Here is a 15,170-nt window from a genome sequence, read left to right on the forward strand (position 1 = left end):
TAACGCGAATTCTTTACAGACGAATGGAAAAACTGGTAGATGCAGACCTCGGGGAGGATCAGTTTGGATTCCGTCGAAATGTTGGAACACGTGAGGCAATACTGACCTTACGACTTATCTTAGAAGAAAGATTAAGAAAAGGCAAACCTACGTTTCTAGCATTTGTAGACTTAGAGAAAGCTTTTGACAATGTTGACTGGAATACTCTTTTTCAAATTCTAAAGGTGGCAGGGGTAAAATACAGGGAGCGAAAGGCTATTTATAATTTGTACAGAAACCAGATGGCAGTCATAAGAGTCGAGGGGCATGAAAGGGAAGCAGTGGTTGGGAAAGGAGTGAGACAGGGTTGTAGCCTCTCCCCGATGTTATTCAATCTGTATATTGAGCAAGCAGTAAAGGAAACAAAAGAAAAATTTGGAGTAGGTATTAAAATTCATGGAGACGAAGTAAAAACTTTGAGGTTCGCCGATGACATTGTAATTCTGTCAGAGACGGCAAAGGACTTGGAAGAGCAGTTGAACGGAATGGACAGTGTCTTGAAAGGAGGATATTAGATGAACATTAACAAAAGCAAAACGAGGATAATGGAATGTAGTCAAATTAAATCGGGTGATGCTGAGGGAATTAGATTAGGAAATGAGACACTTAAAGTAGTATTGCTATTTAGGAAGTAAAATAACTGATGATGGTCGAAGTAGAGAGGATATAAAATGTAGACTGACAATGGCAAGGAAAGCGTTTCTGAAGAAGAGAAATTTGTTAACAGCGAATACAGATTTATGTATCAGGAAGTCGTTTCTGAAAGTATTTGTTTGGAGTGTAGCCATGTATGGAAGTGAAACATGGACGATAACTAGTTTGGACAAGAAGAGAATAGAAGCTTTCGAAATGTGGTGCTACAGAAGAATACTGAAGATAAGGTGGATAGATCACGTAACTAATGAGGAGGTATTGAATAGGATTGGGGAGAAGAGAAGTTTGTGGCACAACTTGACTAGAAGAAGGGATCGGTTGGTAGGACATGTTTTGAGGCATCAAGGGATCACAAATTTAGCATTGGAGGGCAGTGTGGAGGGTAAAAATCGTAGAGGGAGACCGAGAGATGAGTACACTAAGCAGATTCAGAAGGATGTAGGTTGCAGTAGGTACTGGGAGATGAAGCAGCTTGCACAGGATAGAGTAGCATGGAGAGCTGCATCAAACCAGTCTCAGGACTGAAGACAACAACAACAACACACACACACACACACACACACACATATATATATATATATATATATATATATATATATATATATATATATATATATATATATACTTATGTATACCCTTTCAGCTTTGGAAGAAGCAGCAGACATAATTTGATAGTGATAAAAGCCAGGATTCCCAAATATCCAATAAAAACCAGTGTTAGTGGCAATACAGGACAGGTCCATGACAACTTCTGAAACTGGTAAGTTTCTATTACTCCCGCGGGGCGAAAATGATTTCTGCAGACATGGTACTCTCACACTTCTCTGTCCAACACCTTGATGTATGGAGAGATACGTGGTGACCAGTATTACGGATCTCACAGAAACCGTGATTAATGTTGCTTCACATCGCTTTATGTATTGTACTGCATCTCTGAAAGTCGTAGTGTAATGTTCACAGTTGTACGTACTGCTGCATTGTAATATTTACTATTTTACATCATTTCATGTAACTGACCATCCTCATGCACATCAGTGACTACATATATACCTTGTCTTTCCGTTCATGTTATCTTTGTCTTCTACGGTACAATTATTGTCAGAAAATAATCTGCAGTTCTGCAATTTTTCCAGAAAATCTGACCGTCAGTTACATAATAAACTATGAACCTTTTAATAAGGGTGGCACTGACTATATGAAGGCAACAGTGGTGGATTCCAAAGGTGAAGTTGGGCATTTGACAATAAACCTGCAGAATTTATTCAACGGTGATAAATTTCTTGGTGAGTACTCAAATAAGTATAAATAATAACTTATCTAATGATATCGTTGTAAGAAATAGCTTGTGGTAATAAACTGCATGTGGAATTACTCCAACACATCCGAATCTTTGAAAATTTAGCTCATCTGATAAATTAAAACTGTAATTCTGATACATGAGGTTAAGTTGGGTACATACAAATAATCCCATAGTGTCTATTCAACGAAGATTAAATTGTGAAACACAACACTGCCCCGTTATGCACATGTGTACTGTAATTTGATTCTCTTGCACTAACATTTATTCAACCGACAAATCCATGATTTTCAGTGTACTTGTTCCATTAAGTTTCTAAAAAGTATGTTACCGTAAATTAGTAGAAGTTAAGTATCATTTCACTAGCAATCATACGCTTTGAAAGCAGATAGTTACTTGGGACAGAAATGAAACATGTTTGGTTTCTGAATCTGCCAAACAGGTTGCCCCTCATACCCTGTGTCGTCAATGTTAACACTAAGTCTACTGAAACAGCCCGCTGAAAGTCGTATTCCGTCTCGCCATTTGAATTAAAATTCAATCATTATTAAGTCATCATATTTACGTAAGATTAGTTAATAATAATTAAACTGTGCTGTTAGGATTTAATGTAATACATGGGGTGGCAGCGTTCATAGTAGGGCATTAAAAACACACCACCAGGCTGTAACTGTTATTTATTACCTCTTATGTCAATTATTAGTTAAAGGTATGCCATTTACTAATGTGTAAGTCGTTGTCCAATGCGTGGATTGCTTTTTGAATATGACTCCTGTCAAACGATGCCCCCTCTTCACTACACATTCATGTAGGCGGCGTTGGAAGCTTTCCATAACTCGGCGTAATGTATTCCCTGGGATATTCGACCTTTCTTTAGTCTCTACTGACTTGACTATTACACCACCAGCGTATTCGGCTATTTCATCGGCATTACTAATTTGATCATGTCCGCGAAGGGAATGAAAGAAAAATGACTTTTGCCTGACAGTTCAATTCAAACTTAATCTCTACAAGCACAGTAGTTTGGTTGTCAGATGGCCTGATGAGTTCAACGATTTAATGGTTTATTTTATTCTATTAATATTCACAAAACTTATGTACAGTTTACAAAATGTCAGTTATACACTTAGAAGCGCTAGATTAAGCCAATGAAGACCAAAAACGGTGGAATGTGAGAAACAATTCATGTAGTAGCAAATATTTGTACAGTGGTAGGAGGAACTGCGATGAACAACTTACTAGAAATGTTGACCGTAGCTTGCTGAGTGTGAATGTGTTTGAAGATCGGTTTTGTACGTCTTTCTTGAATAACTCGAAAACTACCATCTCTAAAGAAAACGTATTCCAGTAAAAAATTTAACTACAGTTAATTTCCTACAAAAAGGTCCTGTTAAGTTTTCTCTGTAGGGTAATGGTCTCCTCGTAGCGAGCGAAAAGGCCAGATATGACAGTGTGGGTTACGTAAAAAGTGATCGGGAGGGGCAGATGAAGCGCCCTGTGTATATATGACTACACTCTACCCCACTAATACACTCAAGATCCGAGTGCACAGGAACAGTAGCTACCACACTGGACCCGCATTCGGTAGGTTGACGGTTCGAATTACCGTCTGGCCATGCAGATTTGGAATTTCTGTGATTTCCCTAAATCGTTTAAGGCAAATGCCGGGATGGTTCTTTTTAAAGAGCATGGCCGATTTCCTTCCCCTTTCCTTCGTAATTCGAGCTTATTCTCTGTCTCCTACGACTTGTTTTGACGGGTCGCTAAACTCTAGCCTTCCTTGCTTCCTTCCCTCACAGATACCAGTAATCGGCTGTACCACTGAATGTGAACCCAGTTTGAATACACAACTAAGTTCTATCTTACAACTTCTGTAGTTTGAGAAATATTGATCGCAACAAAAACTGTATCATAATGGACCCAGCATACACTACTGGCCATTAAAATTACTGCACCACGAAGATGACGTGCTACAGACGAGAAATTTAACCGAGAGGAGTAATATGCTGTGATATGCAAATGAGTAGCTTTTCATAGCATTCACATAAGGTTAGCGCCGGTGGCGACACCTACAACGTGCTGACATGCGGAAAGTTTCAAACCGATTTCTCATCCACAAACAGCAGTTGAACGGCGTTGCCTGGTGAAATGTTATTGTGATGCCTCGTGTAAGGCGGAGAAATGCGTACCATCACGTTTCCGACTTTGATAAAGGTCCGATTGTAGCCTATCGGGATTGCGTTTTATCGTATCGCGACATTGCTGCTCTCATTGGTTGAAATCCAATTACTGTTAGCAGAACATGGAATCGGTGGGTTCAGGATGGTAATACGGAACGCCGTGCTGGATCCCAACAGCCTCTTACCTCTAGCAGACGAGATGACAGGCGTCTTATCCGCATGGTTGTAACGGATCGTGCAGCCACGTCTCGATCCCTGAGTCAACAGATGGGGACGTTTTCAAGACAACAAACATCTGCACCAACAATCTGACGACGTTTACAGCAGCATGGACTATCAGCTCGGAGACCATGGCTGCAGTTACCTTTGACATTGCATCACAGACAGGAGCGCCTGCGATGGTGTACTCAACGACGAACCTGGGTGCACGAATGGCAAAACGTAATTTTTTCGGATGAATCCACTTTCTGTTTACAGCAACATGATGGTCGCATCCGTGATTGGTAACATCGCGGTGAACGCACATTGGAAGCGTGTATTCGTCATCGCCATACTGGCATATCACCCGGCGTGATGGTATGGGGTGCCATTGGTTACACGTCTCGGTCACCTCTTGTTCGCATTGACGGTACTTTGAACAATGGATGTTGCATTTCAGATGTGTTACGAGCAGTGGTTCTACCCTTCAATCGATCCCTGCGAAACCCTATATTTCAGTAGGATAATACACGACCGCATGTTGTGAGTCCTGTGCGGGCCTTTATGGATACAAAAAATGTTCGATTGCTGCCCTGGCCAGCACCTTCTCCAGATCTCTCACCAATTGAAAACGTCTAATCAATGGTGGGCGAGCAACTGGCTCGTCCCAATACGCCAGTCACTACTCTTGATGAACTGTGGTATCGTGTTGAAGCTGCATGGGCAGCTGTACCTGTACATGCCATCCAAGCTCTGTTTGACTCAATGCCCAGACTTATCAAGGCCGTTCTTACGGCCACATGTGGTTGTTCTGTGTACTGATTTCTCATGATGTATGCACCCAAATTGTATGAAAATGTAATCACATGTCAGCTCTAGTATAATATATGTGTTCAAGGAATACCCGTTTATGATCTGCATTTCTTCTTGGTGTAGCAATTTTAATGGCCAGTAGTGTATTTCACTACACTTAGTGAGACATTCTCTATAATTTCACTCACTTTCGACGTCGGAATATTTTTATTTTTATTTTTATTTTTTTTACGTTTCGTAAAGGTGTACTCGGTACACATTAAATTTAGTTTCGCAGCAGTGGGATTCTCAGCGCATGGATTAAAACAAGACACACTCTTAGAGGCTGCATTAATCTTTCCTTTCTTACTAAAACGTATTGTTTGCTGTTGACAAATGTTTTTCAGTTTGAAATGTATTTGATTTTATTTCAGGTGAAAACACCAACAAGGTTCTGAACGAAAACTGGAAAGCACTCGTTGAAGAGGTAGGTCCAGCAATGTACGAATCGTACCGAGCCATAGCACAGAACCTGGTGGACACGCTGTTTGACGGGGTGCCATACAGGAAGGTGATCCTCGAGTAAGTCGCCCACAACCTGCGGTCACGTTCCACGGCTGTCAGGCGGCTACGTCAAGAACATTTCCTGCGACGTTACTGAATGAGAGGATGTGCTCTTGGCGCGGAATTGCACGCGGAATTGAAAGAAGCTTTGGAACGAGTATCTTTAAAAAAGTCTTAATTGGTTATGAGGACGTATACTTGAGATACCTAAATAATAACAGTGGTTATCGCCACAAATGAAAAGGCCAGAGAATTTGTAAACCTTATTGTGGGTTCTTAGTTCAGGATGTAATATTCGATTTATTTACACGTCACGTTGGACAGCAAATTATGTTATGTCAGTTCAGTGGATGAACATGAGATATTCTGACAAAAAGACCAATTACATAAAACTTAACTTAATGTAGGTGTTTAAATGTGCTAATTGTATAAATAAAAAGATTAAATGTGCAAATTGTTTCGTTCGATGCACTGTAATTACATTTTATTTTCCTTGACTAATTTCTTGCCTGCCACACCTAAGTTTCATTTGTTTATATTGTTATTTTACATCTAATCACACTTCAACAGTGAGTAACCATTGTAGTGTGTTTCGTAAGTGAGTAACATGTAATAGTAACAGTAATAATCATGAAACTTCCTGGCAGATTAAAACTGTGTGCCGGACGGAGAGTCGAACTCGGGACCTTAACCTTTCGGGGGCAAGTGCTCTGCCAACTGAGCTACCAAGCACGACTCACGACCCCTCCTCACAGCTTTACTTCTGCCAGTACATCGTCTCCAACCTTCCAAACTTTACAGAAGCTCTTCTGTGAACCTTACAGAACTAGCACTCCTGAAAGAAAGGATATTGCGGAAACATGACTTAGCCACAGCCTGGGAGACGTTTCCAGAAGAGATTTTCACTCTGCAGTGGAGTGTGCGCTGATATGAAACTTCCTGGCAGATTAAAACTGTGTTTGATATCAGCGCACACTCCGCTGCAGATTGAAAATCTCATTCCAGAAGTGTCCCCCAGGCTGTGGCTAAGCCATGTCTTCGTAGTTCTGCAAGGTTCGCAGTAGAGCTTCTGTAAAGTTTGGAAGGTTGGAGACGATGTACTGGCAAAAGTAAAGCTGTGAGGACGGGTCGTGAGTCGTGATTGGGTAGCTAAGTTGGCAGAGCACTTGCCCGCGTAAGACAAAGTTCCCGAGTTCGAGTCTCGGTCCGGCACACAGTTTTAATCTGCCAGGAAGTTTCATATCAGCGCACACTCCGCTGCAGAGTGAAAATCTAATTCCAGTAATAATCATATTTTGTATAATCATGAAAATGTGAATTTCAGAGACATCAGTCTTATTAACAGTAAGCAATTTAAAATTTATGTGCCTGTCGAATGTATGAAGTGATAAATGACAGAAAGGCATAATACCAGTACATGAGGAATAATGTGAAGAAGGAAGTGTTTGGAGGAAGAGTGAGAAATGATAAGGTGTTTTTAGCAGATGAGATGAAAAAAACAAAGATAAAATGACGAGGTTAGCACAGACAAAGCTGCTACACTAATTATGAAAAATATAGATTTGCATTCAGAGTGATTTTGGATAACAGATAGGTCATAGAGTAATTAATTCCACAATCCTACAGCTGAAATGGAGAGAGGAATCGAGAAAGATTTAATGTGTTGCGCCACGATGCTGGACAAATGTAATCTGGTACTGCATTTATGAATGCAAATATTAGGTACTAGTTGTGACCTGCGGCTCTGCTCAAATATCAGTAGTTTTGTTATGATGGGTGATGGTAAGTAAGCTATTGTATGTGCAATAACATCAGCTGCCCTCATGTGCCTGCTTTTTTGGGTAGCGTAGCTCCTGAAGAGCAACCCACAGCCCCCACCCCCCTTTTCCCAAGATGACCCACTGCACGATGCGTCTGCATGAGAAGCCTCGCTGCCGAGCAGGGCGTGGAGAGCGGTACGGGCAAGAGCACACATCTATCCATCGTGCTTATCAAGCAACTACGCGTTATACAACATGTATACTATGCAACAAACAGTGTGGGCTACAAGTATTGAAGTGTGCATAAGCATTGCTTTCATTACTTTCTATCAAATCGTGCAGCACATGCATGTTAACCAATAAATGCATTTGCAAAAATACCATAACGATCAAAAGGCAATGACTAAGCATCTTTTGCAATGACTAGATATTTTTTTTGTAATTCGTGCAATGTGAGAGTTTTATGACAGTCGCGACACTGCATCTCGCTTTCGTTACCCACAGAGTGGCCGTGAAGCGACTCTTCTGAATACGATATCGGATGAGTGCGAATAAGTTTATGTTTATTTTCAAGATAGTTGCTACAATAGGGAGTGTATTTAGTGTCACAAAAATCTACAATAAGTAAGAACTGGTACCACAATCGTCATTCCATAGTTTCCTAAGAAGTTTTGAGAGGTACAAGACGGTACAATATAAGACAGTTTATTTACAACTCTCTTATAAAGTACAGATATTTACTAAATAAAGTAGTTTTCCACAAAAAACTGCTACTATACACCAGAAGATATGACCTTCCACAGAAGGAATTCGTATGTCTACACAACAAAAAATGTTCAAAATGTTTAGATGTGTGTGAAATCTTATGGGACTTAACTGCTAAGGTCATCAATCATTAAGCTTACACACTACTTAACCTAAATTACCCTAAGGACAAACACACACACCCATGCCCGAGGGAGGACTCGAACCTCCGCCGGGACTGTATACACAACAAAGCGAACTTTTGCTCGCTACACTTTTAGCCACATCAGCGAACACGGGACGTGGAAAACCTATATAGAATGTACTACCTACATCATTTAACGTCCAAAGAAGAGGCCACACATGTAGCTTAATCGAAAATCAAATCGTCAGAAGTAATAACACTGTTTCCCAACACAGAAAAAACCAATTCCTTTATTGTTGCTAAATCTGAGGTATAAACGGCAAGAATCTTCAAAATATTCGCTTTTCAAGCAAAAGGAATTGTATTTCCAAAAATTATCGTGTATTAGAAAGTCAAGTGAATGGGTAAATCGTTAGACTCCATATATTCTTTTTTAATTTCAAGGAAAGTGCCAATAATAATAATAACAGACAACAACACAAATATTTTCTTCTCGTTCTCGAAATGTATGTTTACATTTTCTTGCTTTCAGCGGAGTAATGCGCATATATACACATACTCCAAAGTATTACTTTGTGAATAATTTCTAGCGTATGTTACTGAATCAGTCTGATTCTACTGTTTTTGCGTGTATTTCACGATAATTAGCGTCGCTTGGTAATTCAGTACCGAATGGAACGCAAAATTACGACAACCATTTCGTCAATGAAGCTGAAAATAATTTTTAAAAAATTATTCTTATGACGCATGTGACTGCTTTCTCTCCGCCTGGAGTGCTAGTTTCGCTCCAGCTGTCAAACGGTAACAGCATGCGCACCAGAGAGTGCCTCGACCATACGCTCTGGATTGTGGTAATATCGTTTAAATCAGTGAGTAACATACATTTGTTTCGTCGAAACTGGTTCAGCGGGTTGGTCATGAAAAAGTTTTTTTTTTTTTTTTTGGTCATCAGTCTACTGACTGGTCTGATACGGCCCGCCACGAATTCCTTTCCTGTGCTAACCTCTTCATCTCAGAGTAGCACTTGCAACCTACGTCCTCAATTATTTGCTTGACGTATTCCAATCTCTGTCTTCCTCTACAGCTCCCTCTAGTACCATGGATGTCATTCCCTCATGTCTTAGCAGATGTCCTATCATCCTGTCCCTTCTCCTTATCAGTGTTTTCCACATATTCCGTTCCTCTCCGATTCTGCGTAGAACCTCCTCATTCCATACCTTATCAGTCCACCTAATTTTCAGCATTCGTCTATAGCACCACATCTCAAATGCTTCGATTCTCTTCTGTTCCGGTTTTCCCACAGTCCATGTTTCACTACCATACAATGCTGTACTCCAGACGTACATCCTCAGAAATTTCTTCCTCAAATTAATGCCGGTATTTGATATTAGTAGACTTATCTTGGCCAGAAATGCCTTTTTTGCCATAGCGAGTCTGCTTTTGATGTCCTCCTAGCTCCGTCCGTCATTGCTTATTTTACTGCCTAGGTAGCAGAATTCCTTAACTTCATTGACTTCGTGACCATCAATCCTGATGTTAAGTTTTTCGCTGTTCTCATTTCTACTACTTCTCATTACCTTCGTCTTTCTCCGATTTACTCTCAAACCATACTGTGTACTCATTAGACTGTTCATTCCGTGCAGCAGATCATTTAATTCTTCTTCACTTTCACTCAGGATAGCAATGTCATCAGCGAATCGTATCATTGATATCATTTCACCTTGTATTTTAATTCCACTCCTGAACCTTTCTTTTGTTTCCATCATTGCTTCCTCGATGTACAGATTGAAGAGTAGGGGCGAAAGGTTACAGCCTTGTCTTACTCCCTTCTTAATACGAGCACTTCGTTCTTGATCGTCACTCTTATTATTCCCTCTTGGTTGTTGTACATAGTGTATATGACCCGTCTCTCCCTATAGCTTACCCCCACTTTTTTCAGAATCTCGAACAGCTTGCACCATTTTACTGTCGAACGCTTTTTCCAGGTCGACAAATCCTATGAAAGTGTCTTCATTTTTCTTTAGCCTTGCTTCCATTATTAGCCGTAACGTCAGAATTGCCTCTCTCGTGCCCTTACTTTTCCTAAAGCCAAACTGATCGTCACCTAGCGGATTCTCAATTTTCTTTTCCATTCTTCTGTATATTATTCTTGTAAGCAGCTTCGATGCATGAGCTGTTAAGCTGATTGTGCGATAATTCTCGCACTTGTCAGCTCTTGCCGTCATCGGGATTGTGTAGATGATGTTATTCCGAAAGTCAGATGGTATGTCGCCAGACTCATATATTCTACACACCAACGTGAATAGTCGTTTTGTTGCCACTTCCCCTAATGATTTTAGAAACTCTGATGGAATTCTGTCTATCCCTTCTGCCTTATTTGACCGTAAGTCCTCCAAAGTTCTTTTAAAATTCCGATTCTAATACTGGATCCCCTATCTCTTCTAAATCGACTCCTGTTTCTTCTTCTATCACATCAAACAAATCTTCACCATCATAGAGGCTTTCAATGTATTCTTTCCACCTATCTGCTCTCTCCTCTGCATTTAACAGTGGAATTCCCATTGCACTCTTAATGTTACCACCGTTGCTTTTAATGTCACCAAAGGTTGTTTTGACTTTCCTGTATGCTGAGTCTGTCCTTCCGACAATCAAATCTTTTTCGATGTCTTCACATTTTTCCTGCAGCCATTTCGTCTTAGCTTCCCTGCACTTCCTATTTATTTCATTCCTCAGCGACTTGTATTTTTGTATTCCTGATTTTCCCGGAACATGTTTGTACTTCCTCCTTTCATCAATCAACTGAAGTATTGTTTCTTCGCAGCTACCTTCTTTGTACCTATGTTTTCCTTCCCAACTTCTGTGATGGCACTTTTTAGAGATATCCATTCCTCTTCAACTGAGCTGCCTACTGCGCTATTCTTTATTGCTGTATCTATAGCGTTAGAGAACTTCAAACGTATCTCGTCATTCCTTAGAACTTCCATATCCAACTTCTTTGCGTATTGATTCTTCCTGACTAATGGCTTGAACTACAGCCTACTCTTCATCACTACTATATTGTGATCTGAGTCTATGTCTGCTCCTGGGTACGCTTTACAATCCAGTATCTGATTTCGGAATCTCTGTCTGACCATGATGTAATCTAATTGAAATCTTCCTGTATCTCCCGGCCTTTTCCAAGTATACCTCCTCCTCTTGTGATTCTTGAACAGGGTATTCGCTATTATTAGCTGAAACTTGTTACAGAACTCAATTAGTCTTTCTCCTCTTTCATTCCTTGTCCCAAGCCCATATTCTCCTGTAACCTTTTCTTCTACTCCTACAACTGCATTCCAGTCGTCCATGACTATTAGATTTTCGTCCCCCTTTACATACTGCATTACCCTTTCAGTATCCTCATACACTTTCGCTATCCGTTTATCTTCAGCTTGCGACGTCGGCATGTATACCTGAACTATCGTTGTCGGTGTTGGTCTGCTGTCGATCCTGATTAGAACAACCCGGTCACTGAACTGTTCACAGTAACACACCCTCTGCCCTACCTTCCTATTCATAACGAATCCCACACCTGTTATAACATTTTCTGCTGCTGTTGATATTACCCGATACTCATCTGACCAGAAATCCTTGTCTTCCTTCCACCTCACTTCACTGACCCCTACTATATCTACATTGAGTCTTTGCATTTCCCTTTTCAGATTTTTTAGTTTCCCTACCACGTTCAAGCTTCTGTCATTCCACGCTCCGACTCGTAGAATATTATCCTTCCGTTGATTATTCAATCTTTTTCTCATGGTAACCTCCCACTTGCCAGTCCCCTCCCGGAGATCCGAATGGGGAACTATTCCGGAATCTTTTGCCAATGGAGAGATCATCATGACACTTCTTCAACTACAGGCCACATGTCCTGTGGATACACGTTACGTGTCTTTAATGCGGTGGTTTCCGTTGCCTTCTGCATCCTCATGTCGTTGATCATTGCTGATTCTTCCGCCTTTAGGGGCAATTTCCCACCCCTAAGACATGAGAGTGCCCTGAACCTCTATCCGCTCCTCCGCCCTCTTTGACAAGGCCGTTGGCAGAATGAGGCTGACCTCTTATGCCGGAAGTCTTCGGCCGCCAATGCTGATTATTTATCAGAATTTAGGCTGTGGCGAGGATCGAACCCGGAACCGAAGACGTTTTGATTATGAATCATAGACGCTACCCCCTTTTTTTCTCATCGTAAATCTAACTAGGACGGCCGTTCGCCACCACTTCAGGTTTCGCCAACGCAACAAAAATTAAATACGCCTCTGAACTTTTTATAAAAAAATAATAATGAAAGGAGAAAGGAAAAGGGTATAATACTTTATTATATTTTATTTGTTGTCCATTTTGTTCTTAGTTTGTTCTCGTGTATTTCCCCTATAACACGGCTGCCTCTATAGCCGTCCATAATTGCGAAAGTGTTGGCAGTGCAGAATTTTGCACTAAATTGGCTTCTCGCTTATTTCCCATCAATGTTAAATTGGATTGATGTTAGGTGAATTGGGTGGCCAAATTGTTTTCTCGAATGTCCACAATGTTCTTGAAACCAGCCGCGAATTATTGTGTCCTCGTGACAATTCCATCATTGTTTGGGAACATTAAGTCCATAAACAGCTGAAAATTTTCTTCAGGTAGCTGAACACAAACATTACCAGTCAATGATCGGTTCAATTGGACCAGAGGATCCAGTCCATCCCATAAAAACTCAGCCCACACCATTACGGAGCCACCACTGCCTTGCACACCGCCTTGCCGACGAATTGAGTCAGTGGCTTCAGGGACGGCGGTGCCACACTCGAACTCCACAATCAGCTGTTACTAACTAAAATCGGGACGCCAAGCCACTGTTTTGCAGTCATCTAGGATTCAAACGATATGGTCACGATCCCATGAGAGGTGTTGCAGGTGATGTGCTGTTAGAAAAGGCACTCGCGTCGATCGTCTGCTGACATAGCCCATTAACGACAGATTTCACCGAACTGTCCTAACGGATACGTTTGTCGTACGAACCCACATTTATGTCTACCATTATTTCACGCAGTGTTACGTGTCTTGTGGCAAGGACAACAATATGCAAACAACATTTCCCTCGCGGGTTAAGTGAAGGCTGTCGGCCACTGCATTGTCCGTGGTGAGAACCAATGCATTAAATTTGGTATTCTTGGCACACTCTTGACCTTGCGTATCCCAGAATGTTGAATTCCCTAACGATTTTCGAAATGGCATGTCCCACGCGTTTATCTCCAGCTACCATTCTGGGTTCAAAGTCTGTCAATTCCCCTCGTGCGGCCATAATCACGACGAAAACCGTCATCACATGAATCACCTAAGTACAAATGACAGTTCCGCCAATGCACTGCCCTTTTATAACTTTTGCACGCGACACTACCGCCACCTGTACGTGTGCAAATCTCTGTCCCATGACGTTCGTCACCTCGGTCTACAGTCGCTGTGCCCATCGCCATTGTGAGAGCGCCCCCCCCCCCCCTCCCCAACCTACCCCTCTGGCCACATAGGCAAGTGGAAATCTAGCCCACCACTGTAGCGGACTGTGGTATTGCATCATGCTTTGCTACCAGTAATATAGTAACACACGGTACCAGTATTTCGTAAGTGGGTTGTGAAGTCTAGTCGGAAGTCGTTGCCGCAATAAATAGAACAAGTACCAGTTATATTTTTTATGTATCGGTATTTGTTTAATCTGATTTGATTTACGGCCATCAGGTGTTCTCTTACGTCGGACCAGAATTTCACACAAAGAGTTTCTTTTTCACATCATAATTACTTATGCAATAACGGTTTTAATATGAAAATATTATTAAATTGATCTGAGTGTTTAAAGTGCCTGTGAGCTAATAAAGTTAATAATGCCAGTATTCCCGCTACTGCTTCTTATGACCCTATTATTGATAATAGCAATAACAACAATAACAATAGTGGCAGATATAAAAAAAACGTATAGGTGTACAAAAGCGATGTTTTCTGATATAGCGAGTTCTGGGCTACGGAAATTTAAGTAGATTGTACGAACTAAGATTATTAGATTTGGTTGGAAAGTAAGATGTACAAGAGCAACTAGTGTGTGCAGCGAATATGGTAATTGCTATTGCTGCTTCAGCGGTTGTGTTACTGTCTTCTGAAACTTGAGATGTTATTCAGTTCTCTAATATGATGTGTAAAGTTATGCCAGAGTCGAATTCCTGTTACTGAGAAAGACTTTGAGAAAGTGGCTAAACGATGAAGCGTACTGGAGAACACAGAGAAAAGGAAGTTGACACAGATCAATAAAGCTGCACCTGTCCTCCAACAAAAAATCCACAAACTGAATCTTCCTGTGAGACCCATATTGGATTTCAGAAAATCCTCCTCTTACAAACTTCCAGGACACATGCTAAAATTACTCTCTGAAAATTTCCTAGCACAAGAAGACAGAACCATTAAAAACACTACACAGCTAATGCAACAAATAAAAGATATAAAAATCCTAGACAGAGCAACACTCCTCTCATTTCATATAGAAGATATATTCCTACAAACCAGTAACAGATACAACAGAAATCATAGATAAGAAATTGAAAGCTTCTAGTTAACTCCATGATGAACAGATTAAGGAAATATGCACATTAATAAAGTTCATAACAGAACAAAATTACTTCCAATTCAATAATGAACTTTATTTAGAAGAATACAGATCACCAATGGGGTCCCCAGTTTAAGGAGCCTTAGCCAATAATTTTGTAAACCCCAGTGAACAGATCATCTTCAAA

At 40.8% G+C, this 15,170-nt stretch overlaps 1 protein-coding gene across 1 annotated transcript in view; it reads left to right on the top strand.

Annotated features, from left to right (window-relative positions):
• LOC126337052 (protein takeout-like) overlaps positions 1-6,192 on the top strand; it is a 60,405-nt gene extending 54,213 nt beyond the window's left edge. Inside the window, exons 5-6 of the mRNA XM_050001379.1 lie at positions 1,827-1,976; positions 5,595-6,192. Coding sequence (XP_049857336.1) covers positions 1,827-1,976; positions 5,595-5,746 — 302 coding nt within the window. The 3' untranslated portion in view covers positions 5,747-6,192. The remainder of the gene's footprint in view (positions 1-1,826; positions 1,977-5,594) is intronic.
• Positions 6,193-15,170: the final 8,978 nt, after the last annotated feature.

The sequence above is a fragment of the Schistocerca gregaria genome, chromosome 2, assembly GCF_023897955.1.
Source record: "Schistocerca gregaria isolate iqSchGreg1 chromosome 2, iqSchGreg1.2, whole genome shotgun sequence".
Lineage (NCBI taxonomy): Eukaryota > Metazoa > Arthropoda > Insecta > Orthoptera > Acrididae > Schistocerca > Schistocerca gregaria.